This window comes from Orbicella franksi, chromosome 6 (assembly GCF_964199315.1).
Source record: "Orbicella franksi chromosome 6, jaOrbFran1.1, whole genome shotgun sequence".
Taxonomy (NCBI): Eukaryota; Metazoa; Cnidaria; class Anthozoa; order Scleractinia; family Merulinidae; genus Orbicella; species Orbicella franksi.
The window spans coordinates 8,713,638-8,736,318 of record NC_138150.1 but is presented as its reverse complement, the minus strand read 5'-3'; the positions used below and the strand labels follow the sequence as shown (position 1 = coordinate 8,736,318).

At 39.1% G+C, this 22,681-nt stretch overlaps 1 protein-coding gene across 1 annotated transcript; it reads right to left on the bottom strand.

Annotated features, from left to right (window-relative positions):
- Nucleotides 1-164: 164 nt before the first annotated feature.
- Nucleotides 165-22,122, bottom strand: LOC145491115 (fibroblast growth factor receptor 2-like). The gene is made up of 16 exons (XM_081470260.1): nucleotides 22,009-22,122; nucleotides 18,829-18,947; nucleotides 11,567-11,902; nucleotides 10,582-10,857; nucleotides 9,110-9,415; nucleotides 7,514-7,804; nucleotides 6,682-6,827; nucleotides 5,687-6,011; nucleotides 5,321-5,431; nucleotides 4,745-4,932; nucleotides 4,320-4,442; nucleotides 3,933-4,000; nucleotides 3,234-3,274; nucleotides 2,328-2,427; nucleotides 1,788-1,887; nucleotides 165-1,110 (listed from the first exon to the last, which is right to left on the bottom strand). The coding sequence occupies exons 2-16, from the start codon at nucleotides 18,917-18,919 to the stop codon at nucleotides 1,036-1,038; spliced, it is 2,577 nt and encodes an 858-aa protein (XP_081326386.1). The 5' UTR covers nucleotides 18,920-18,947; nucleotides 22,009-22,122; the 3' UTR covers nucleotides 165-1,035.
- Between the last annotated feature and the right edge of the window lie 559 nt (nucleotides 22,123-22,681).

Below are 22,681 nucleotides of genomic sequence, written 5' to 3'. Positions count from 1 at the left end.
ACAGTAGAAAACCTGTTTGCCGGGCAGGTCGGCGCGCGCACACAAAACTGTCACACTCTCCCTCTTTCACTGATAAATTTATTGACTACAGCAGTTGGATAATAAATCTCTTATTAGATGTTTTGGTGTGTAGTATCGCTGTATAGTTTAACTCGTTGTTTTTATTTTGACTCCCCTTACGGGCTCGTCAAAATACGGCACAACTCGTAAAAATATACAGCGATCCTACACACCAAAACATCTAATAATATATTTATTTATTGTTCGTTTGACAAACAAACGACAAAAAAAAAAAAACTTTTGACAGAAAAATCAACAACAAACAAGCAAGCGGCCATTATGGGGATTAGCGTAAAATGATAGGAAATTCACACCATTTCCCTGCACTTTGTGGCATCAATCCTTTTTCTCTTTTTACAAAAACTGCCTTTAAACTTAAGTGGTAAAACTTTGTGACTTTTCCTGAGAATTATCAGAAACATTTGGGTGTATCAATTGTTTAATTTCGACTCGTGACTTGACGTTTTTTATAACAACCCGGCGTGTTTTCAAAGGGTGTTTTACCCAAATTTGTTGCTTTTTACGGTTTAGTTTGTATTTCCTAATCTTTTTTTAAATTTCATGTATTCTTATATTTTTCTAAGTTTCAAAATCAATTTTGAAGCTTGTTTGACTTGTTTGAAAAAAAGAAAGAAATTGAAATCCAGGATGACGGATTTAAGACAGCGAACATCCTGGAGTTTGATGTCATTTTGTACTCTATGACGTCATGATTGCCACTTGATTGGTTATCACTAGAGTAAATAAGTTTGCACGCTTCACACCATATATAATTTGATTATTATTGAGCAAATACTTTTAGCGATGTCAATTATCTTTTCATTGCAACATGATGAAGATGGAATGACTTTCAATAGGGATCGAACAAACGGTTCTCCTTTTTGGAGTTGAAGTGAAGAGTTTAGAATTCCCAGCCAATCTTTTGCGGAGTGTTATGTCATTGGCAATATCCCCAGCAAGTAGTAAGTGTGTCATTTATAACGAAATGTCTGTCTTGCGATAACCCTCCATCTTTTGTTCCTCGATGTTCCTCACATTGATGTACATTCTCTAAAAAACAGAAAAAAAATCAGAGTTAGCACGGTATATATTCCTGTTTGGATTGCCATCATAATTTCGTTGATTTTATCTTGACGACACTCAATTGAAAACTTTTCCACATCAAGTTAAAAATAAGAAATACCTTAGGTTTTTACCTAACATTCTCATAATTTATGAATTAAAGTACGATCTAACCAATATGTTTTCCGAATTGTTACCCTTTGAACTCTCAATAGTCTACCAGCTCAGCTTAGCCTCGTTTAGCCTAATATATATAGTCTAGCTTAACCTAGTTCAGTCTCACAACTTAGCCTAGCTGACAGGGTAAACACTTTTAGGTCGATCAATTAACCAACATTCGAACCTTTCTTTTTTACATTAGCTTCACGAATGTGGAATCTTCATGCATACCATATGCGTAGTAATCCTTACCGAAAAGAAAAGCGAAGAAAAAAACAGTGAATTGCGAGCCCCACCAGAATTCATGAAACAAATCATATACAACAGTAAATAACGCTAGTTTTTCTCTCGTGTTAGAAAAGCTAGTAAACAGTGTGTAGAGTCAACAGTGCCTTATGGCAAGGGTAACAAGTTGTATCATTCTGTGCCAACGCGTTTGCAATGATGTTGGACAGGATGTGTCCGAAACTATCAAAATAGCATTTAGAGGAGTCAAACGTTCTCACCGTTTCCTCGTGTAGGATGCCCTGAAGATGTACATAAAGTTCATCAAAGGATGGTCGATCATCAGGAGACCTCTCCCAACATCGTAACATGATGTTATAACTAGACAAACAAGGAAAGAAATGGCGTTATAGATTGCTTGGTTCTAATTCATATTTGGGTGGAGATAACTGTGAGTCTCTAATAATGTGTAACAGATAAACTGTAGGGGACTAGACACGAACTGGCCGAGCAGAGTTTCTGCAAGGAAACGTTTCAAAACGTTGTCGTCGGTTGATTTTTGAACAGTGTGATGTGTGTTATTTCTCAGCTGTTATACTAATGCTTTAAATAGAGTTACCTAGCGTCTAAACGACGGATTCGCCTGTTACAAATACTCGATCTGTTCGAAACTGATAGACTTGGACCGGTTAAGGTAAATATTTTAGTTTTTCAACGCACTTATTTCTGAACGTCCTGGCAAACCTATCTTATTTTCTCAGCCTGATGCTCAGGGTGCTTCCGGTCACAACAGTTTTAAAACGTTCATCAATTATACTTACAGCTCATCAGAACAATGAGGTGGTTTCTGCAATCTAACACCATCCAGCAGCCATTCATGAAGTTCAATCACGCTATTCACATCCTTGTATGGCAATTTACCTATTGATAATTATGTCAAAGGAATTGTTGTGAAGTTTATATGAAATAATTCATATATGTGAACTTCCCTGACGGGAAGATATGAACTCGATTAATTGACCTTGCTCCCAATGTGTAGCTTCATAGCTCAGTTGGTAGAGCATCGCACCGGTATCGCGGAGGTCACGGGTTCAAATCCCGTTGAAGCCCTGATTTTTTTCAGGCTTCTTCTTTCCAATTGCTTAAATTGGAAAATTAACTGCGATGATCATTCTTCACTTTCATCAAAGGAATTTTTATTATGAAACAACTATTTAGCAAAATTATGTAGTACAATTGGCCGAAGAAGTTACACAGATCAGAGCCAGAAGATGTCCGTACTAAGACAATATTGCGAGTCATATTAGGGAAACTGGGCCAGCTCTAGCCCCGTTGGTTCCTTGTATGCTCCCGTGACCCTAGATAGTAAACCTTTTTTACTTTGTGCCTGTCCAATCAGAAACATAAAACTATCGAAGCAACAATGCGTAGGAGTGTAAGTCTGGAACACACTAGCATCACATTCAGAGGGTGTAGAATACTCTTAGATAGTCGCTTCTGTCACAGGAGCGGGGATAAGAGTCAGCCATCCGACTTTTGCGAAACTCTAAGATTAGAATAGACATCGATTCTTCTAGCTCCTACTTTGGTAGACATATAACGAGGCTTACGGACAACATGTTTCTAAGTGGTGCATCTGAACCAAAAATCAGTACATGTTTGTTCGTCCTTGCACCGTTAATACTTCGGATGGTTAAATGATTGAAAATATGTATCTGTTTACTTACCAAGAGTGACTATCTCCCAAAGAACAACTCCAAATGACCACCTGCCAAGACAAGTATGCATGAATCGTTTTATATTTTATATACTTAACATAAAAGTACAGAACACTTTCAAATTGTTCACCTTCACACTTTAAATCAGAAAAAGGTAGAAAATAATGCAGGAGTAATGCAGAAGCTTTTCTACTTTTTCTCACTCCCGAACGGCAATCAACAGAAAATTCCTTTCCATCGTATTGTCGAGGAACTAAGTCCACGCGATAAAGGAAATCAAATTCAATGCTTAACTACATGGACAAGGAGGAAACAGTTACTAAAAGTTCATTTGCTACAAGAAATGAATAAAGAGAAAGTTGACAGAGCTTGTTGAAATTGCATGGAATAATATTATTATAACTTTGGTGAGACAGGATAACTTTATCATAGTTTGTGAACCGAAATGGTAACAGGCACACCCTACCTTATAATAGCTAGCTTGCCAGCGAACCTTGCTAGGTCGTATAATTAGTCAAAGCTTTGGGGTGTTAGGTAAAGGATGAAAAAATACCACTAATGGCAAGTATGGATCTAAACTCATCTTAGATGTTTTAAATCTGTAGTTATTTTGAACTATAAAATACTTTAAATTTTAAAATTCTTCCTGCATACGAATATCAATTGCATCTAAAAAAATACCACTTATGGTTGATGTTTACTACTTACACATCTCCTTTGATTGTGCAAGTTCCTCTCAAGGCCTCCATTGACATCCAGAGCCATGGAATTCGTCCCTTATTGACCAGGTAGAATATATATTATTTTAGCAAATGGATCTCTTGTCATATGGAAGTTTCACCATATAACGCATTAGCTATAATGAGCATTAAACAACCGTTTAGAGCTAACGTTTCATACTTTAGCCGCCAAATAAAGATAAAAGTAATAGAAAGAGCAAAACCTTATTTCATGTTGGAGAGCTTAAACTGAAATAACAACAACAACAACAAAAAAAAACTCCGCTCCTGCTTGTGTAGAAGGGCGCAATGAATGCGCTACTCATGCTATTAAATGATGTCTCCTGTAGTCTAGGAAAGAGAAGAAAAAACGTACCTCGCTTGTTTTGAGGTACTTTCCATCAGAAGATATATCACGCGCCATTCCAAAATCAGCCACCTTGGCAACCAGGCCACTTCCCACCAAAACATTTCTACAAGCCAGGTCTCTATGAATACACTTTGTGTAAAAAGACAGGAAATTCGTCACTACTTCGATTGACAATTCAATTCATTGTCCATTACTTTAAACACCAAAACGCGAATGTATTGAAAGCATTCAATTTGCGTTTGTGTGATGCAAGCTATTTGACGAATGTTCAGTCACCATCATGGGAGAATTAATGTTTGTTCTCAGAAATCCCACAAAGTTAAAACCTCATGTAGCTTAACCTTTTGTGTACCAGAAAATGAAGAAGAAACAACAACAACCAAACAAGCAAACAAACAACCAAAAAAAAAAACCAATAATAATAAAGTTACCTGTTTACTTTCCAAGTGCCTCATACCATTCGCAACGTCTGACGCCATCTTTAACAGTTCCCTCTCTGTCAGTCTTGACCATATATTGGTGTAAGATGTATCGTGATTGTCATTCTGAACACGACTACTTCGAAGTAATTTATCAAGACTTCCACCAGAAACAAACTCAATGATGACGCACAAGGGTTCTAAAGGTGATGAAAATGATACCTTTGTAAGGATCATTAAAACCTGAAATGTCCCGCAAACTCGTGGTATTGGGTAAGCCGGATATTTTTTTAGGAGAATTTGTGTCAACAAATGTATGGACAAGGCTCAAAACTCTGGCTTGGGGAATAAAGAAAAGTCGTTTAGTAAACTTCGACAGACCTCGACTTCGACTTCGACTTCGACTTCGAGGAGTATCGCGATCAAGAAAAGAATCGCACAAGAGTCTTTTAGCGCGAATATCTGAGATGTGGTTTGTGTTCTTAATAAATCCCCTACCATTGAATAAGCAAAGCTTATGTCCTAGTTTAACTGGTGATGTACATTTATGCCGGCTAACTGCATATTTGAGAGATCGCAGTACAATACCTTCGAATGTGCAAGCTCCCACCAAGCTCACGATGTTTGGATGGCGGCCGACGTGAATGAGTGTCTCTAGCTCTCTGATTAGTGCAAGTCGCTGCTGTTGGTCTGCCGCATCTGTTCAAACCAAGTTGTTGGTAAAGACGAGACGAAAAGACAATTAACGTTAACTTAAAATTGCCGTAAAAACTACTGTACTTGGACAGGACCCACGGTACCAATAAAAAAGGTGGCCTTCTGTTTCATAATTATGGTACAAATTTGAAGGGAAAGCATTGCCGGCATTGCATTGTGCTGGCGACATATCGTGACCATAAAATCTGCATGATTCCTCCGTTCTCATACTCAAATTAAGTAATGGACGAAACTAACCTTTAAGTCCTTTCACCGCGACAGGGAGTTCACTTCCATCTTTTCTTAAGTATATTCCTTTATTTACAATTCCAAATTCTCCTCCGCCAAGCGTCTCTTCTGTTATAACCAACCTCTCCCGAGGAACTTCCCAATTTCTGTCACGTGCCATGGTGTGTAAATACATTTCATGATCGACGACCTGGTTTTCTTCTATGGTGGAATGTGCTCCGTCTATAGTGCTTTGACGTACAGTTGATCGGCTGTTTCTTAGCTGATTGATTGTTTCGTTGCTCACTAGATCTTTTATTTCTAGCTGGATAAATTCTTGCTGGTTACTGATGATCTGCGTTCAAAAATTAATACACAAGTTACATATCTGGCAGTTGTAATGCAGTATCATGGCGGCAAAAGCCTTTGCGCAAAGTAGGCCATTTCCGAGTTGCCTTTTGTCTGCGTTTCAAAACGAATTCCGGTGCAAGACCTTTCTAATGAAAACGATTTTGTTTTGAGTAAAACTGAATCTGTAAGCGCAACACATTTTTGACACGGAGGCAAAAAGCAAATCGAAAATGGCATATTGCCATCTAACAGCTTTTAGGCCAACGCAGTGGGTATCTGGAGTTAGATGCGCATGCCCTTCTAGCGAAAATTTTCCATCAGTAGAACTGCTCAGCTTTGTTATCTCGTGCCCCATTTAAAATGATGGGATGTAAGAATTGCTTCTTTCAAGTTGCGTGATAGTCGAGAAGGATAAATATATTTTTTTTGTAGATCTTAATCACATCGTAATCACATCGTAATCATCACCTCTCTTTAAAAATTCATACCCTTAAAATGATTCCAACTTTAACTGGACAACAAAGAAAACTAACATACCTGACAGAGAGAATAACAGAAATAGAGGAAGAGAGGAAGAAAGGAAGGAAAAAACAAAGAAACAAACAAAGAAACAAACAAAAAACAAAAGCAAACCAAAGGAAAAAACAAAACAGCTCAGTGAAATCTCTGCTTACTTCGTTATGAACCTGGTAGTTGCTTTTCCTTTTCTTTCCTCTATGCCACTTAAAAATAACCAGGGCCGCAATGAGAATAAGAAGCAAGCCGACGCCAACAGAGGACCAGGTAATTTCAGACAGATTAGCTGAGGTGGGCGTGCCATCTGCAGAAGGAAATTTCATTGGCATTTATGTTAATGCATTACTTTCTTTACAGTACAATGGCTAATTCCCTCTATGAAACGTGCCTGCAAGGGGCAACGAATACCCAGTTCAAGATGATGAAAGCAAGTACATAGGCGTACGAGCTGGGGTTGGGGGGTGGGCGAGGAGGGCTGCAGCCCCCCCAGCTACGGAAATTATGTGATTTTTCGGGCAAAACCCTCATGATTCGGGCAAGCACACGTGAAAAAAAAAACAAAAAAAAAAACACTTAGGGTTAGGGTTAGTTGTTGGCGTGATTTCCAAAACTCGTAAAAGTTTCTGGTTAGTTACTTTTATTAGAACTTTTTCTTTTAATAACTTTTAGATTTAAGTAGATTGAGAGTGTTGGTAGAGGTCATAGAGTATGCAGGCTTTGAATAGAACTATTTTTGGACTTATGGCAAATTCATTAGATGTGGGAATTGTGAACGGTTTTGTTTTTCATGCAATTTGAGTGCGTTTGCACCTCGATTTCAACACTCCAGCATTTGGGCATTGCGTATTTTTTTCGGGCAAGAAGGTCACCGCTCTGCCAAGCCCGAGGGTACCCGTACGCCTATGAGCAACTACCCGCAGATGCAGCTCATAGAGGGAATTAGGCTGTACTGCCGTTGGTAATTTCAACCTTATTTTACAATTTATTTACCTTTCAACGTAAGCTCTGCTTTCCCGGATGGAGCCTGGAGGCTTCCAGTAGTTGCCAGGCAAGAGTACTTTCCGATGTCCATTTCACTTACAGAGATTATCTGAAGCTCAGAACTTTCTTGCGTGTTTTCGTGAATCATCCTCGCACTGGTGTTTGTGAGCGGCATGTCGTCTTTTAGCCACGTTATATTAAGGTGGAAGTAACCCCGAGCAGCGCAGCTAAACGCCACGGTCTCACCAAGTGACGCTGTTATACTTTTAGGATGAATGTAAAAAGCTAGACCCATGAACCCTGAAGAGCAAGTTGAATTCAGTTAATTGTAACGCAAAATGCAACAAGAAGCCACATTAAACAGCGTGGAAAAATGTTTTAGTGAGTTCTTTGCATAAAATATTTATTGGAACACTTCTATCAAGAATCGCTTCACTTTGAAACTGGCTGACTGATTTTTCATTTGGACTAAGGTACGAGTGTACTCGGGATTTATGACAAAGGAGATGGATATTACGTTAATCGATATTGTTTTGTCACATTGACGTTAAACTACTCTGTATTGTAGAAGCAATGGATATTTGTGTGGGTAAGTGACTGTCGACATCTTCTCATGTTTTTTTACTAAGTTGCACTTAACTTTTTATTTTCCGTAATTTATTGCGCTTTGGGCAGTTAGTATGTCAATTTTTCACAAAAGCTTTGCCTGAAATATTACGTCGTTTGTTGATAGATTAGTAATTTGAGACTGGTCTGAAAAACCCGCAGAAATTAAGGCCGGGGCGCGGCTGAGCGCCGCTTTAAAGTCCACAGTGACTAGAGAAGATGACTGCTTGCTAATTAGGGTTCCTTTTGTTTAGCACCTTGCCTCGGCAATAATCCATCGTAGGAAAAAAAGATGGCGGCTGTACATTTTAACACAATACCTTGCGAACCTAACACAGCCTATCGGGCACAAGGAAAGCCAAATTTTTACAATAATTGTCCCTGTACTAAGAACATTGTGTAGCCTAGGTTTAAAGATTTCATAACTCTTCTGTACGTTTTTATGAACGTTGTTAAGGTTTTCGTGCGCTAAAAACTATGGGTAAATGTACCGGTCGCCATCTTTTTTAATACGGCGGATTACTGCAATGGTGTATTGTTCTGTACATTGTTGCCTCGTCCACACATTGCCGGAGGAATTCGAAAACGCAACAATCGCCAGTCATTTTGGATTTGTGTTTGAGGAAACCTCGGTCAGGGAAATTACATAATTATCGTAACGCCATCGTTTTTGAAAAGCTCCGTTTTCAAAATGCTTTCCTTCGACGCAAATGCGAAAAGCCAGCGTTTTCAGATTCCTCCGGTTTGAAGAGCGTTTTAGAAAAGCTCCGTTTTCGTGACGGATTAGTGCGCACGGTAGGCCTAACAGCAGAAATAAACCTCCGTTTTCAAATTCCTCCGGCGTTATGTGGACGGGGCCTTGGTGTATTACGTATATGTATTTCAACGTGAACACAGTAACGTTCGTAAGGTATTTCCGCCTGACTGTTATAATAAATGTGTGTGTGCCTGTGTTGTTTGGTGTGAAGATCAAGAACTGCCTAACGCGTTGAAACCTACCTCTCGCTTCTCTTCTAGCAACAGTTAATGTTGCTTCCTCGGAGAGGGTGCTTCCCAGTGAATTTCTTGCAATGCAGCGATATGTTATCCGATTTTCTGTAGTTTCATTAAAAACAATGACGAGCGAGGAAATACTTTCATTCTGAGACACGGTGCCACTGGTGACGGGCGTGTTGTTTTTTAACCAACCAATTACAGGACGTGGGGAACCATTAGCTTCACAAAACAGTGTAACCGTGGCAATGCCATCATCAATGAATTCCCGAGCGCTCTTCGGGTGGATTGAGAAGGTAGGTCTCCAAAAAACTGAAATTTAGATATATGAAAGAGAGATACATTTGAACTCAGTTGGAAATACCGTGAAATTCCGGCTGTAAGTACGCCCCCATTCATCAGCCACCCCCCCCCCCTCCCCACGGATATAAGCTCTCCTTTACTTTTCTTGTTCCCTTAATATAATCTAAAATATTTTTTCAGTGCTACAGTATCTCGTTGAATACCATTAGAGAAACTGTTTAGTTTCTACACCAGTTCTTATAAGGCGACATGCAGAGTATCTTTTAAACGGGCTTTAACCGAGTTATCCTACGTTATAGGGCTTTATATAGGAGAATCTTTGTTTACACTATTTATCTCATTAGCATAAGCGGTACAGTTTCTGATGGAGTTTTCGGAATATTGAAAGGGCATAGTACGTTTAACTGTCCCGAGGAATTTGAGCCCGATGTATTGAGTACTTCTTGTGCGTCGCCTGTTTAGAAACCCAAAATTTTACAAGGAATGTACATGTATAAGATCATTAGCGCTTTTGCCACCCAGATATTTTGCAGTTGTTGAAAGCCAATTTCTCCTCGAATACTATACCCAAAGAGCCCAAAACTTCACCAATTACTAAGTTTCAAAAACTCTTGAAATGTTTGTAGTCAATGCGTGTCTAGCGTGATGCCTTCTATGCGTAAAGTCGTATATTAATGAAGAAAACTGTAAACAATGAGGTCAGCAAAGAGTTGCCTATAGGTACCTCCAGAACTTGGCATTTTACGTTATGTTTGAAACTGTATGTCGTCGAAATTAGAGCGAATTTCTCCATCTTTACCCCACTGGATATGGATAAACCACTCAGTTGACACAGGGAGGCATTAAATTTGGTACCGCAATAAATGTCACCAGCCTGAAGGGAGACCTATGTTTTAGCCCCTCATAGCCTGCAGGATGATCTGGAGCATTCAGTCCAGTTACATTTATGTTGACACGAAATTTGCAAAAAACAACAACAACAATAACTCTAAATGATAACAATTTAAAGATTACTTTTTCAGGTAACTACAATAACAACAATACAACAAGGACAACAACGATGACAAAAACAACGACAACAACAACAACAACAGCTGTCTCAATGATCAGATATACAAACAACAACAGAGAAAAATAAGTCAGCTGAGAAAAATTGGCTTGCAACTTTGAAATACCTGCCAAATTCATAGTAGAGGATCTGTTCCACCCTTCAGTGTTGTTTGCCTCGCACCAGTACGTTCCCTGGTCATTTCGTTGGACGAAGTCAAAAAATAACATTGAATAACCCTTGATTTCCCTCACCAACGAACGTGTCATGTGAGAGCCATTCTTAAACCACGTGATGACTGGTCGAGGAATACCTGAGACATTGCAAGTCACATAGGCCTTATGTCCAACAGAGGCGTTTAACTGAAGTGGAAGGTCCATTTTGAAACGTGGCGGTGATGGTTCTGTGATTAAATATAAAATTGTAACAGGTGGAAACAGACCGTTGTCATGTAAATGAGCGTAGTATCGATCAAATTGCTTTCACCGCTAGGTTGTAGATGAAACCCTAAACAGGGGCAATATTAAAGACACAGACATTTCTGCCGCTTGTACCTACAATGCCCCACTCCAGCAACATTTTGGATCCACTCTTGCCGACCTATTATCATTTTGATCTAAAATCCGAAAGCTAGCCTGCAGTGCAGGGGTTATTTTGGAATGAAACGCTCCATAAAGCATGACTTCGATGCCGCCATCTTGGATTGTAAATGGATGCTTGACCGGTAGAGCGTTGGGGTGGTGGGGAGGGCGGGGAGTTTTTGTCGGGTGGGGCATTTGAATTTTTCCTTCCCCTCCCCCCCTCCCATTTTTTCCACCTCACGCCTACTCCCTAGACAAATTTTGCCTCGCCCCAACCCTGTTACCAAATCCAAGATGGCTGCTTAGTACGAAAATATGCACACTCGCGCTCAAAGTACGACTGCACTGCAGGTTACCCGAAAGGTAGGAAAAAACACTCTAAACATTAATGTAGACAAAACAAAAAAAGAATCCACAGACAAGTACATTAAAGAGGAATTTAGAAGAAAATATATGATAAATAAAATAAGAGTGAAAAATTAACTGACGCCTTAATTTACGTTAACAATAAACAGAAATTTGTTTGTGTACCTCGAAATTCCAAGTAAACTTCAGCGTCTGTACAACCTATTTGATTACGTGATATGCATCTATAATTTCCGGAATCTCTCTCTGTAGCGTTTTGGATGACATACGTACACACTTTTGAATCTTCGCTATCAATATCACCATCGCCACCGCCACAGTCTCCTATTAATTCATCGTTGAAAAACTGCTGTATCCAAAATGGCTGGCCATATTGATGCGTCCCCAAGTCCTCTTTGGAAAAATTACTGGTACAAACAATTGTAACGTTGTAGCCAGTTGGTTGGACATGTTCATTCGGGAATTCCAAGGTATTGATTTCTAGAGTAGGAGAAAATGGAGCTGTAAAAAATAAAAAAAGGCTTATATGATCAGGCTGTTTGTCAGATTTCTGCTGACCCTAATAGTAGCAATTAAGAATGGCTGACTGTTAGGATCGAGAAACGCCGGTCAACGACCCATTTGGCAAATCGCTCATATTTTGCCCAAAGATACCCTTAGGTGACCTAATTCTAAAAATCATATTATAAGGTTCCAGCGAATTTTTATTTTTCAGAAATTCGCGAAAATTTGAAAGCGCGGTCAAAGTGCGGTTTTTCGTGTAATAAAATGACCGAAATAAGGTGCGAGGACGAAGCGCTGCTAAAGTCTTAAAATAAATTAAATTGACTTCAAACTTCCCACAAATGTGGAACAACCACTCTAATTTATTCCTCGTTTTAAAATAATCTCAGATATGTTGATATAGTGGTTTTCCAAACCATTTTAAAAACACCTATGAAGCGTGTGCAAAATAACGGCAAAATATAGGTCATGTTTAACAGCATAAAAATGCACCTGGTACCTCACTTTCCGATTATTTTACTTTACAGCCTTAAAATATCATTATTAAACATATACTATGCCAAGTTTCATGCTCGAACTCGCAGGATTTCCCTTTGAGAAAAACGAAAATCTATGTCTATGTGTTGGGCGCAAATAACACAACAATTATACACGAACAATAGACAAATCAATTTCAAAAGCGAAAGTAAAAGGCTATCATTAATCAATCAATTCAATCAATTAAGCAATTCACTGCTATCAGTAGAAACATAATGTCCTCATAATGTCCAATACATAAAAACTGTTTTTAGACGTTTTCGATCAAAACATAGCGCGTTAACTTTGCTTAATTTACTGTCCGCCGTCATGTCTAGTTTGTCATCGCGTGTATTTCTTAATGTAAACAACACTGCGAATGGTTCTCATAACAAACGCGCAGAGGTTTCCTGGAACCTCGATGTTTTCGATTCACCAAAACGCTTTAAGTTCGTTAAGACACAATAATGGGTCAACTTGGAATGCTGTTTAGCATTAAGGACGTTAAAGGACTGTAAATTAATCGAGTTGAAATATCTTGAGGCAAATCAAAATCGCGCCCTTATTCTAATTGCTAAACAGCCGATCTCCGTTCAAGTTCAAGAAGTCGAGAGGTTAATTCGGCAATGTATCACCGGTACAACAACAAAATCAAACCGAGGTCATCAAAAGTGTAAGTTTAAAAGTGTAGTGGCAAGTTCGAAGTAAATTTCGCCTATATAAATTGGAAACAAGAAGTGAAACGGTCTGACCCGAAACAAATAAACGAAATATTAATACGACTAATTTAATCCGAAAATGTTGCAGAAAACATACCTAAAAGCCGTCGATTCCCCTCAATACCACTCCACATTACCTTAAAGAGGCCAAGCTTTCTGCCGTAAGAATCAGGGGCCGCATGAATCTGTTTTTATTATATCGGCAACCATGCTGCGTGGCTGATATTCGAGACTCAGTAAAACTTGTCACACAACCGTACGAGCAGCCCAGTCACGCTTTCACTGCTTTCGCGAAAATGTTCAACATTTCGCAATTACAAGTTTAAAGTAGTGACAGTAGATTGAAATGCGCTTTTTAAAGCTGTCCTATCCAGGAACAATTATTTCTTGTTCTTGAATGGCTTTTAGTTATAGCTACAGTCGGGGAGGGGGGGGGGGGGGTACTCCCGGAAATTTCGAATATCTGTATGCCGTGGAAGATTAAGTGGTCTCTAGCTCTTAACGCCAACACGGAAACACCACATGATTCTCGAAGTATCACAGGGATCACTAAGCAAAATAATTTTGAGTTTAGCTCCGCTGAGTCAGATACCTGTTGGCGCGCATATTGCATTGACCGTGGACAGGTGGAAAAACAGTTAAACCGGAAAAGCCTGTTGCACATTGTAATTCAGCGTTGTCCAACACGCAATCGGTCTGGTTGTAATGCTAATCGTATTTGATAGAATCTCAAGTTTTCTTTCGACACATACTCACGTACTGGGGTGGTGACATACCACTAGATGGGCGTGGCCGGGAGCCACGAGTCAAGTCAGTCAACTCGCAAAGCTCAACCGAGAAGAGTGATAGTGAACCACTGGTGGAAGGACTGCAGATTGTCCCTACGCCTTACCCTAATAGGCCTCTGTGTTATTCTAATGAACTGATGCTGTTACAATGATACTATTTAGCTTTATGAACATGCTAATGGACAGGGGTTTCTTTTGCAATTTAGTCAGACATCGCTCTTTGTTTATTTCTGCTGGAAGCCTCGTTCTCTGAAGGAGACTTCAGGTCATTTTGTAAAGAGGTACGAACACTGCGACCTTAACATCAGTGCCAGTATCAACGGGTGTGACCGAGGAAGCGTCTGCTGATGTTTCCATGGATAGTAACCATGCACGACAGGGTGTATTAATGCCTTCAAGGCAGCTGCATTCGTATCTTTCATAGGCTGTCTACTTTAGAGAGGCACTTGTCACTGGAGAAATGTACTTAGTCTCTGGAGAGACATTCCCTTATGGACTTAGCCAAAATGTGCTACAAACCCTGCTTGGAGCAAGCGTTGGCGCTTAACTCAAAGCCACAGTACGTCACCAAAAAGTCCTTGTTGCTTTAAAAGGGGGTTGGGCTCTCACGGCAGTCAATGACAAACAGCAATCGTATCTCATGGCAAAATCCCGCGTTGGTCAAACGACAGGCCGAAAGCTTGACGCCGAAATGGTGGCGCGAGAGATGCGCAGAGCCCGGGACCCTTATAATATTCGTCTTTTTCAGGTGCTAGTTTTTGTCTCACAAAGTGACGCTCTGCGCCAAAGTGATCCTGATGAGATGCATGTTCAGGTATCTGAAGAGGAGGGCAATTTTAGTCAGGTAAAGGAAGTTGTAGAAATAGTTCAGCTCCAGCATCCTTTGGTATACGACCAGCAAGACCCCTGTGCCTTGGCGATGGAGGGTGGCCTAAAGAACCTGAAACTGCCTATGCTACGGTGCGGGTGCGAAGACATGGGATTAGATATACCTCTCCCATTCGTGCGCGGAATAGCTCCATACTCAGCGCTTGTGAAGTATTTTACTAACAACTGCACTTGCCGGAAGTATTCTTAGGAACTGTCGATGTTTGACTTCTTCGGTATTGAGCAAACATCTCTTGCCGGGGGGGGGGGAGGATCGTCAAATTTTTGTAGAGAGGGAGTGGGAGTAGAGGAGGGAGATCCTTTAGAGGAAAAACTAACGGCCGAATCGTCTCAACCTCGTTCCCAGCGAATTTGGGAACAAGAGGGTGGTAAGATGAGAGACTCTGGGAACGAGGTTGGAATCGTCACCCTTTCCAAATTCGCTGCAGCGATTAATTTGCCTTTATCAACTTAGAAACAGATGATCTAACGTACTTTTTCCGACACTGCACGCAAGCGCAGCGCAACAGAGCCCTAACAAACTAATCACTCTAGAACATCTGAAAACATAGATCTCGCGAACAGCTTACTTTCCTTAAAATAGTTTTTCACAAAGAACTACTTATTAATGATTTTTTTATATTGCAAAAGAAAACCTTTACCATTAGCATGTTCATAAAGCTAAATAGTATCATTGTAACAGCATCAGTTCATTAGAATAACACAGAGGCCTATTAGGGTAAGGCGTAGGGACAATCTGCAGTCCTTCCACCAGTGGTTCACTATCACTCTTCTCGGTTGAGCTTTGCGAGTTGACTGACTTGACTCGTGGCTCCCGGTCACGCCCATCTAGTGGTATGTCACCACCCCAGTACGTGAGTATGTGTCGAAAGAAAACTTGAGATTCTATCAAATACGATTAGCATTACAACCAGACCGATTGCGTGTTGGACAACGCTGAATTACAATGTGCAACAGGCTTTTCCGGTTTAACTGTTTTTCCACCTGTCCACGGTCAATGCAATATGCGCGCCAACAGGTATCTGACTCAGCGGAGCTAAACTCAAAATTATTTTGCTTAGTGATCCCTGTGATACTTCGAGAATCATGTGGTGTTTCCGTGTTGGCGTTAAGAGCTAGAGACCACTTAATCTTCCACGGCATACAGATATTCGAAATTTCCGGGAGTACCCCCCCCCCCTCCCCGACTGTAGCTATAACTAAAAGCCATTCAAGAACAAGAAATAATTGTTCCTGGATAGGACAGCTTTAAAAAGCGCATTTCAATCTACTGTCACTACTTTAAACTTGTAATTGCGAAATGTTGAACATTTTCGCGAAAGCAGTGAAAGCGTGACTGGGCTGCTCGTACGGTTGTGTGACAAGTTTTACTGAGTCTCGAATATCAGCCACGCAGCATGGTTGCCGATATAATAAAAACAGATTCATGAGGCCCCTGATTCTTACAGCAGAAAGCTTGGCCTCTTTAAGGCAATGTGGAGTGGTATTGAGGGGAATCGACGGCTTTTAGGTATGTTTTCTGCAACATTTTCGGATTAAATTAGTCGTATTAATATTTCGTTTATTTGTTTCGGGTCAGACCGTTTCACTTCTTGTTTCCAATTCATATAGGCGAAATTTACTTCGAACTTCCACTACACTTTTAAACTTACACTTTTGATGACCTCGGTTTGATTTTGTTGTTGTACCGGTGATACATTGCCGAATTAACCTCTCGACTTCTTGAACTTGAACGGAGATCGGCTGTTTAGCAATTAGAACAAGAGCGCGATTTTGATTTGCTTCAAGATATTTCAACTCGATTAATTTACAGTCCTTTAACGTCCTTAATGCTAAACAGCATTCCAAGTTGACCCATTATTTTGTGTTAACGAACTTAAAGCGTTTTGGTGAATCGAAAACATCGAGGTTCCAGGAAACCTCTGTGCGTTTGTTATGAGAACCATTCACAGTGTTGTTGACATTGAGGAAATACACGCGATGACAAACTAGACATGACGGCGGACAGGAAATTAAACAAAGATCGAAAACGTCTAAAAACAGTTTTTATGTATTGGACATTATGAGGACATTATATTTCTACTGATAGCAGTGAATTGCTTAATTGATTGAATTGATTAATGATAGCCTTTTACTTTCGCTATTGAAATTGATTTGTCTCTTGTTTGTGTATAATTGTTGTGTCATTTGCGCCCAACACATTGACATAGATTTTCGTTTTTCTCAAAGGGAAATACTACGAGTTCGAACATGAAACTTGGCATGGTATATGTCTAATAATGATATTTTAAGGCTGTAAAGTAAAATAATCGGAAAGTGAGGTACCAGGTGCATTTTTATGCTGTTAAACATTACCTATATTTTGCCGTTATTTTTCACACGCTTCATAGGTGTTTTTAAAATGGTTTGGAAAACCACTATATCAACATATCTGAGATTATTTTAAAACGAGGAATAAATTAGAGTGGTTGTTCCACATTTGTGGGAAGTTTGAAGTCAATTTAATTTATTTTAAGACTTTAGCAGCGCTTCGTCCTCGCACCTTATTTCGGTCATTTTATTACACGAAAAACCGCACTTTGACCGCGCTTTCAAATTTTCGCGAATTTCTGAAAAATAAAAATTCGCTGGAACCTTATAATATGATTTTTAGAATTAGGTCACCTAAGGGTATCTTTGGGCAAAATATGAGCGATTTGCCAAATGGGTCGTTGACCGGCGTCTCTCGATCCTAACAGTCAGCCATTCTTAAGTGCTTGCGTTCACACTGACCTATAGGCGGTAAGTTACCACAATTATTCGATTTAGCGCCCCCGAGTGGTAATTTACTCTTTCTAGCTGAAGGCAGGTCGCTTATCTGAAAGGGGGCATGCATTAGGGATGATACGCCTGTTCATAAACATCTGAAATTGCTACAATACTTACATGAAAAACAACACACACTCGAGAACTGTAACAATAGACCTTTTTATCTTGCGTTGTTTGTTTTTCCATTACATACCACGTGGCACTCTCTACAGAAATGTTCTGTTATCCATCTAAAAATTATACATTCATGTGCACGCGACTATCTAAGAATTTGAAAGCACAAGAATTCTCAAGATTATCATTACATGGTCTAAAATGGGGCAACAAACCGCTCAAGCTAAAAAGGTCTATAAGGCTTTTTTTTATACCGTACCCTGTTCACACCAACATGTTAAACAAGTTTAAATGTGGTTTAACTAGAAAAGGTTAACAATTAGTTGCTCCTATCGTGCACACCCCACAACTTGACCTGGTAAAAACCTGTTTAATTAAAATATGGTAGCAAGGTGGTTCGAAATTTTTCTTCTCAAAATGATTGCAAAATGACTGCAAAATGACTGCAAAAAAATCTAAACCTGATTTAATTAAACTAGTTTCGTTGGTGTTAATGGGGTTTTTAGTCATAATGTTCAATAATGAATGTTCATAATGTTTGAGGGGCGCTTATTGCAATTAAGGGACACTTATTTAAAAAAAAAACGCACTCAAAGAGGAGCTCTTATTAGAAAAAGGGGGTTAATATTGGAAGAAGGGCGCTGAATCGAATTCTTGCGGCAATTCTGTTAAGTCCTCAGTAGATGCACGACGCCATGAGGTGTGATTGACGGTAGTTAATGGTTACGGACGACTTTGCGGATACTATGGTACTAAGATTCGCTTACATTTTTTTATTGTACATATCGGTGTTGAAATGTTTCCAACATTGTAAATGAGTCATTATGCGCTAAAACCATTCCGATGTCCATTTCCAATACATTGCAATTTTGTTAAGCTAGGGAAATAGTTAAAGCGAGGAAATATTTTAGCTAACGAGATGGAACCGATAGGGTCCATACTTTTGCACACAGTGGTTATAGGCAAATTAAAAGCCCTACATTGATGGCTACACGGAATGGTACAAAGCTACATCATTGACTGCCTTAGGACGTAAACTGAACACAGTTTATGTGAAAATAAACCTAGTAGCTGTGACACGTTGACTTACATTGATCTATAGATTCTGGTGACGCACAAGTCGACCCCGAGACCCAGCTTGTTTGACTCTGGAGAAGAACTAGGCAAATAACTAACAGCATGACACAGTCTGACTTTCTTTCAAATATCCTGGAGAAAAATAAGATGAATAACCAAATAGGCAGACATTAAGGAGGTTAGATAAGAAGGAAGGTCGAAGGAACTGATGAAGGGAAGGAATAAACATGCACTCTTTTTATTAGATCGAATAATGAGTTGCTTGTTAAAACATTTGACAAGAAAGATTGAAAGTATTGTCAGTCGACGTTTTAATGCATCAAAGGATCATCCTCAAGACTGAGGTCGTTAATGCTAATGTCAAGCTTGTTATTGACGAGTTGAGTTTGAAATGGGTAGCATTTCAGTATGTGTAGATTATGTAAATGTAAGTACTAATCATCAGAGAATAGCTTTGCGCGGATCGAGTCAGATTGCACGTTGAGTGATGGTTTAGTTCTATTATGAATACAGAATTTGGTTTTTCGGCTCAGTGTTATAGTTTCATATGCTTTCCAATCTAACGTGCAGTCTATTCTCTGATTATTAGTACATTTACATAATCCACGCATACTGGAATGTAACCATTTCAAACTCAACTCGTAAAATGAGTAACAACCTCAGCCTTGAGAATGATGCTTGATGCATCGAAACGTCGATTGACAATACTTTTACTCTTTTTATTCTACAGGAATATATTTTATAAGATTATCGAGGCTGAAGTTTGCAAAATTTTAAGAATATTTAAGAACATAATTCTGTTTGTTGACAATGTGTAAATTTCAATACAATTACATTTGAAGTTCTTATTCTATATTAAACATCAAAACATGTTTCGGATGAAATAGCATCCATCGTCGGTGTACTAGAATACTAAATGAGCAATAAATACTTTAACATTGTGTGATACGAACAATTGTTGATTAAGGTGCGAAACAGAAAAAAAGGTGTTAAAATTATTTCCCTAAAATGAAACAGACTAATTAGTATAAAAGGAATAAATTAAGATGTTTTAATTGGAAATTTGAAAAAGGCTATATGTAATTGGAAGCTAGTGCAGTGAAGCCGAGTCAAGAATTTCGGAATCTTCCGGACAAAGGGAGCGACAATTATCAGAGCCCCTTATATGTTTGAATTTATGGGAATGCTTGTCTGAGTAAAGATGTTTCAGGGGCACCCAACGGATCGTTTCGGTAAATTATCTGTTCGGAAGGCTTTTAATCCCCTCTGATTTTCTTGAGAGAATTGGCACCTCGAACTTTCGTGACATGAGAAATTTAATGTCTGTTGTTTTCGGACTGTTAAAAATGTCGTTTTGAGTACCGAAAAAAGGTCAGCTATCATTTTCGGAAAGGCGATAAGACCTAAGGTTTTCGGGAAATGGACAAAAAAGCTCTAATAAATTCGAGAATACTCAAGTTCCCCTAGAATATCCGAACAGATAAAATTTTTTTAGTGCAACCTAAAATTAACCTACAGAGCTTTAAAAGTACTCCAGATAGCCTAAAACAGCATCTAACAGCATTAGAGAGAAAACGGTCGTTGGGTGCCCCTGATGTTTGCGGATGCGGGTGGCGAAGTGTCTGCTGGTTTCACCAACATAACAGGCGCTACATCCTGCGCACGAAAACTCATAAATAACTCGAGAAGGAATAGGATCCTTGGCCCCAAACAGTTGTTTGTATTTCAAATTACCGGTCTTTTTTATTACCACGCAACGCAAGTAAAATTCAGAAATTAATTTTTAAAAAAAATTGCATCGATTTAAACATTCGGTTTATATTTCCCCATCCAAGTAAGGATTTTTTTTCTTCAGCGTTGAAGAAATAATATCAAAATAATCACAATAAATTAAAATAAACGAAAACTTGCGTGAAGTTTGCAATAAATCATTAGCCAGGGCTTGACCCTGGTCATGTGTGCCAACATTGTGACGTACAGGTTCAACTTCGTCCGGACGTAATATTTTTATCATATGCGTTTGTGTAAATGAGTACAAACTTATTTTTCTCATTATCATGAGTAGCTGCGTGTGTGAGACAATTAGTTAACGATGTCATATTTTTTAACCAAAGCACCTGTCTGTTAGCGCCATGACAACGTTAAATATTGTGACATGTGAGCGGAACACCACAATCCAGTTAAGCGTGTCCTAATTTGTTTTTCATTTTTGAAACGTGCGAAAAAAAAAATTGACAGAATTAGCTTTCGAAGAACAATATCAATCTAAACGCTACAGGCGCATTTTCAAATCGTTGAAATGGTACTAGCAATGGTTCGTTTCATTCGGTCATTAGAAGAATTCAATGATTGCTGAAATGTTTTTAAAATATAATACAAAATAATAAGATGTTAATACGCTTCAATGATTGTTTACTTATCGTTGAAAGGAAACGTTGCGGTTCCCAGTATTCTAGACCAAAAACAAACATTTCATTCTCCCTTTGATAATATCCAGGATTCTCTTCGATGATGATCGCCTTCTGACCTTTCATTATGAGCTGTAATATATATATTTATTTACTGTTTATTCGAGGAGAAATGGCAGATATAACAGGAAAGTGAATTTACCCCAACGAAATTTAATAAGTAGAGCTCTTTACCTTCCGCTTCTGGCGGAGTTGATGAATAGTCTTAGTCTCGATCGTTGCGGCTCGTGCAATTGAGTCACAAGCCTTTAAAAAGATTGACATTTTATTGGAGAGACCAAATTTGTCTTTCATTTTCTGTTGTTGTGTGTACGTGTGGGAAAAATATCGCCAAAATAGACTCTTTGGGGCTTTCTGAGAAATATAAATCAGTGGTTTTCACGTGGAGACTATTGTGAGTAACATCTGATTTCCTCTTCGTATCGATAAAGCGATAACCGGTACATCATTGAAATTATTCTACTAAAGACGAATAATAATACTTAACTAGATCAGTCGTTCAATTACGACCGATTTCTGAGGGAAATGTCGTTTAGTCTATCAACGACGACTAAAACCAATCGAAGTTGAGAATTTAAGACAACCACGCGAATTCAAGCTCGATGTTAGCACTTGATAAATACAACCTTGGACGGATGTCGATTGATTCGCTTCAGCCGTTCTGCACGTTGAGACAATGAATCGCCAAAGGCCTTCACAGTTAATGACACTACTGGCGCACTTACTTGAAAATACGTTGCTCATAGGGAGACCTTGTCTTCTTTGTTTAGACATTTGACTTGTGAAGTATTTTTAAGGCTTTTTCTTCTTGCCAGATACAAGCTGTTGCTTCGGTGGTATTGAATAATCAGCTGTATATATTCAGGTATGTCAGTAGCGTCTTGTATTTACTCCCATTGGTGAATATAGCATTGTGTGACTTCGATCTCGTGAGTAAGCGTTTCTGGTTGTAAATGCTATTAAAAATAAGGTATTTCCAATAAAAGAGAAAAGAAAACAAAACAAAATGAATGTAAAATATATACATTTCAACTGATTGGCAATTTTCTAGCTCGCCGTGGGATCCTTTCAGTTCCATGTTACATAGGCAGTAAAGAATGCGGAGTTTCGGAATATTAATAGCATGGATCGATATGAACGTAGATAGGTTTTAAGTAACACACGAACGTTGTTAGAAGATTTGTTTTGTAGGCACTGAGTAATGACGGGACAGAGTTCGATGTTGTATTTGCCTCAACTATAACTTCTCAGTCAATTTTGGTCAAAGCATTCAGTTTCTGCAACACTTCCGGCAAATTGTTTACGTCTTCAAATAATGGCGGAAAAATGATGTGTCTGATGACGAGCAGGAGAACGTGCAGATATTTGAGATTATTAGCCACATCGATTGTCTTGATG

Excerpts from the sequence above, each read along its gene's own strand:
- LOC145491115 (XM_081470260.1), bottom strand. The coding sequence starts at position 18,919 with ATGCTGTTAGTTATTTGCCTAGTTCTTCTCCAGAGTCAAACAAGCTGG. Across the intron at positions 5,432-5,686 it reads CGCGGTGAAAGGACTTAAAG|ATGCGGCAGACCAACAGCAG; the intron begins GTTAGTTTCGTC and ends TGGTTTGAACAG. Across the intron at positions 1,888-2,327 it reads CCTCATTGTTCTGATGAGCT|TTATAACATCATGTTACGAT; the intron begins GTAAGTATAATT and ends TTGTTTGTCTAG.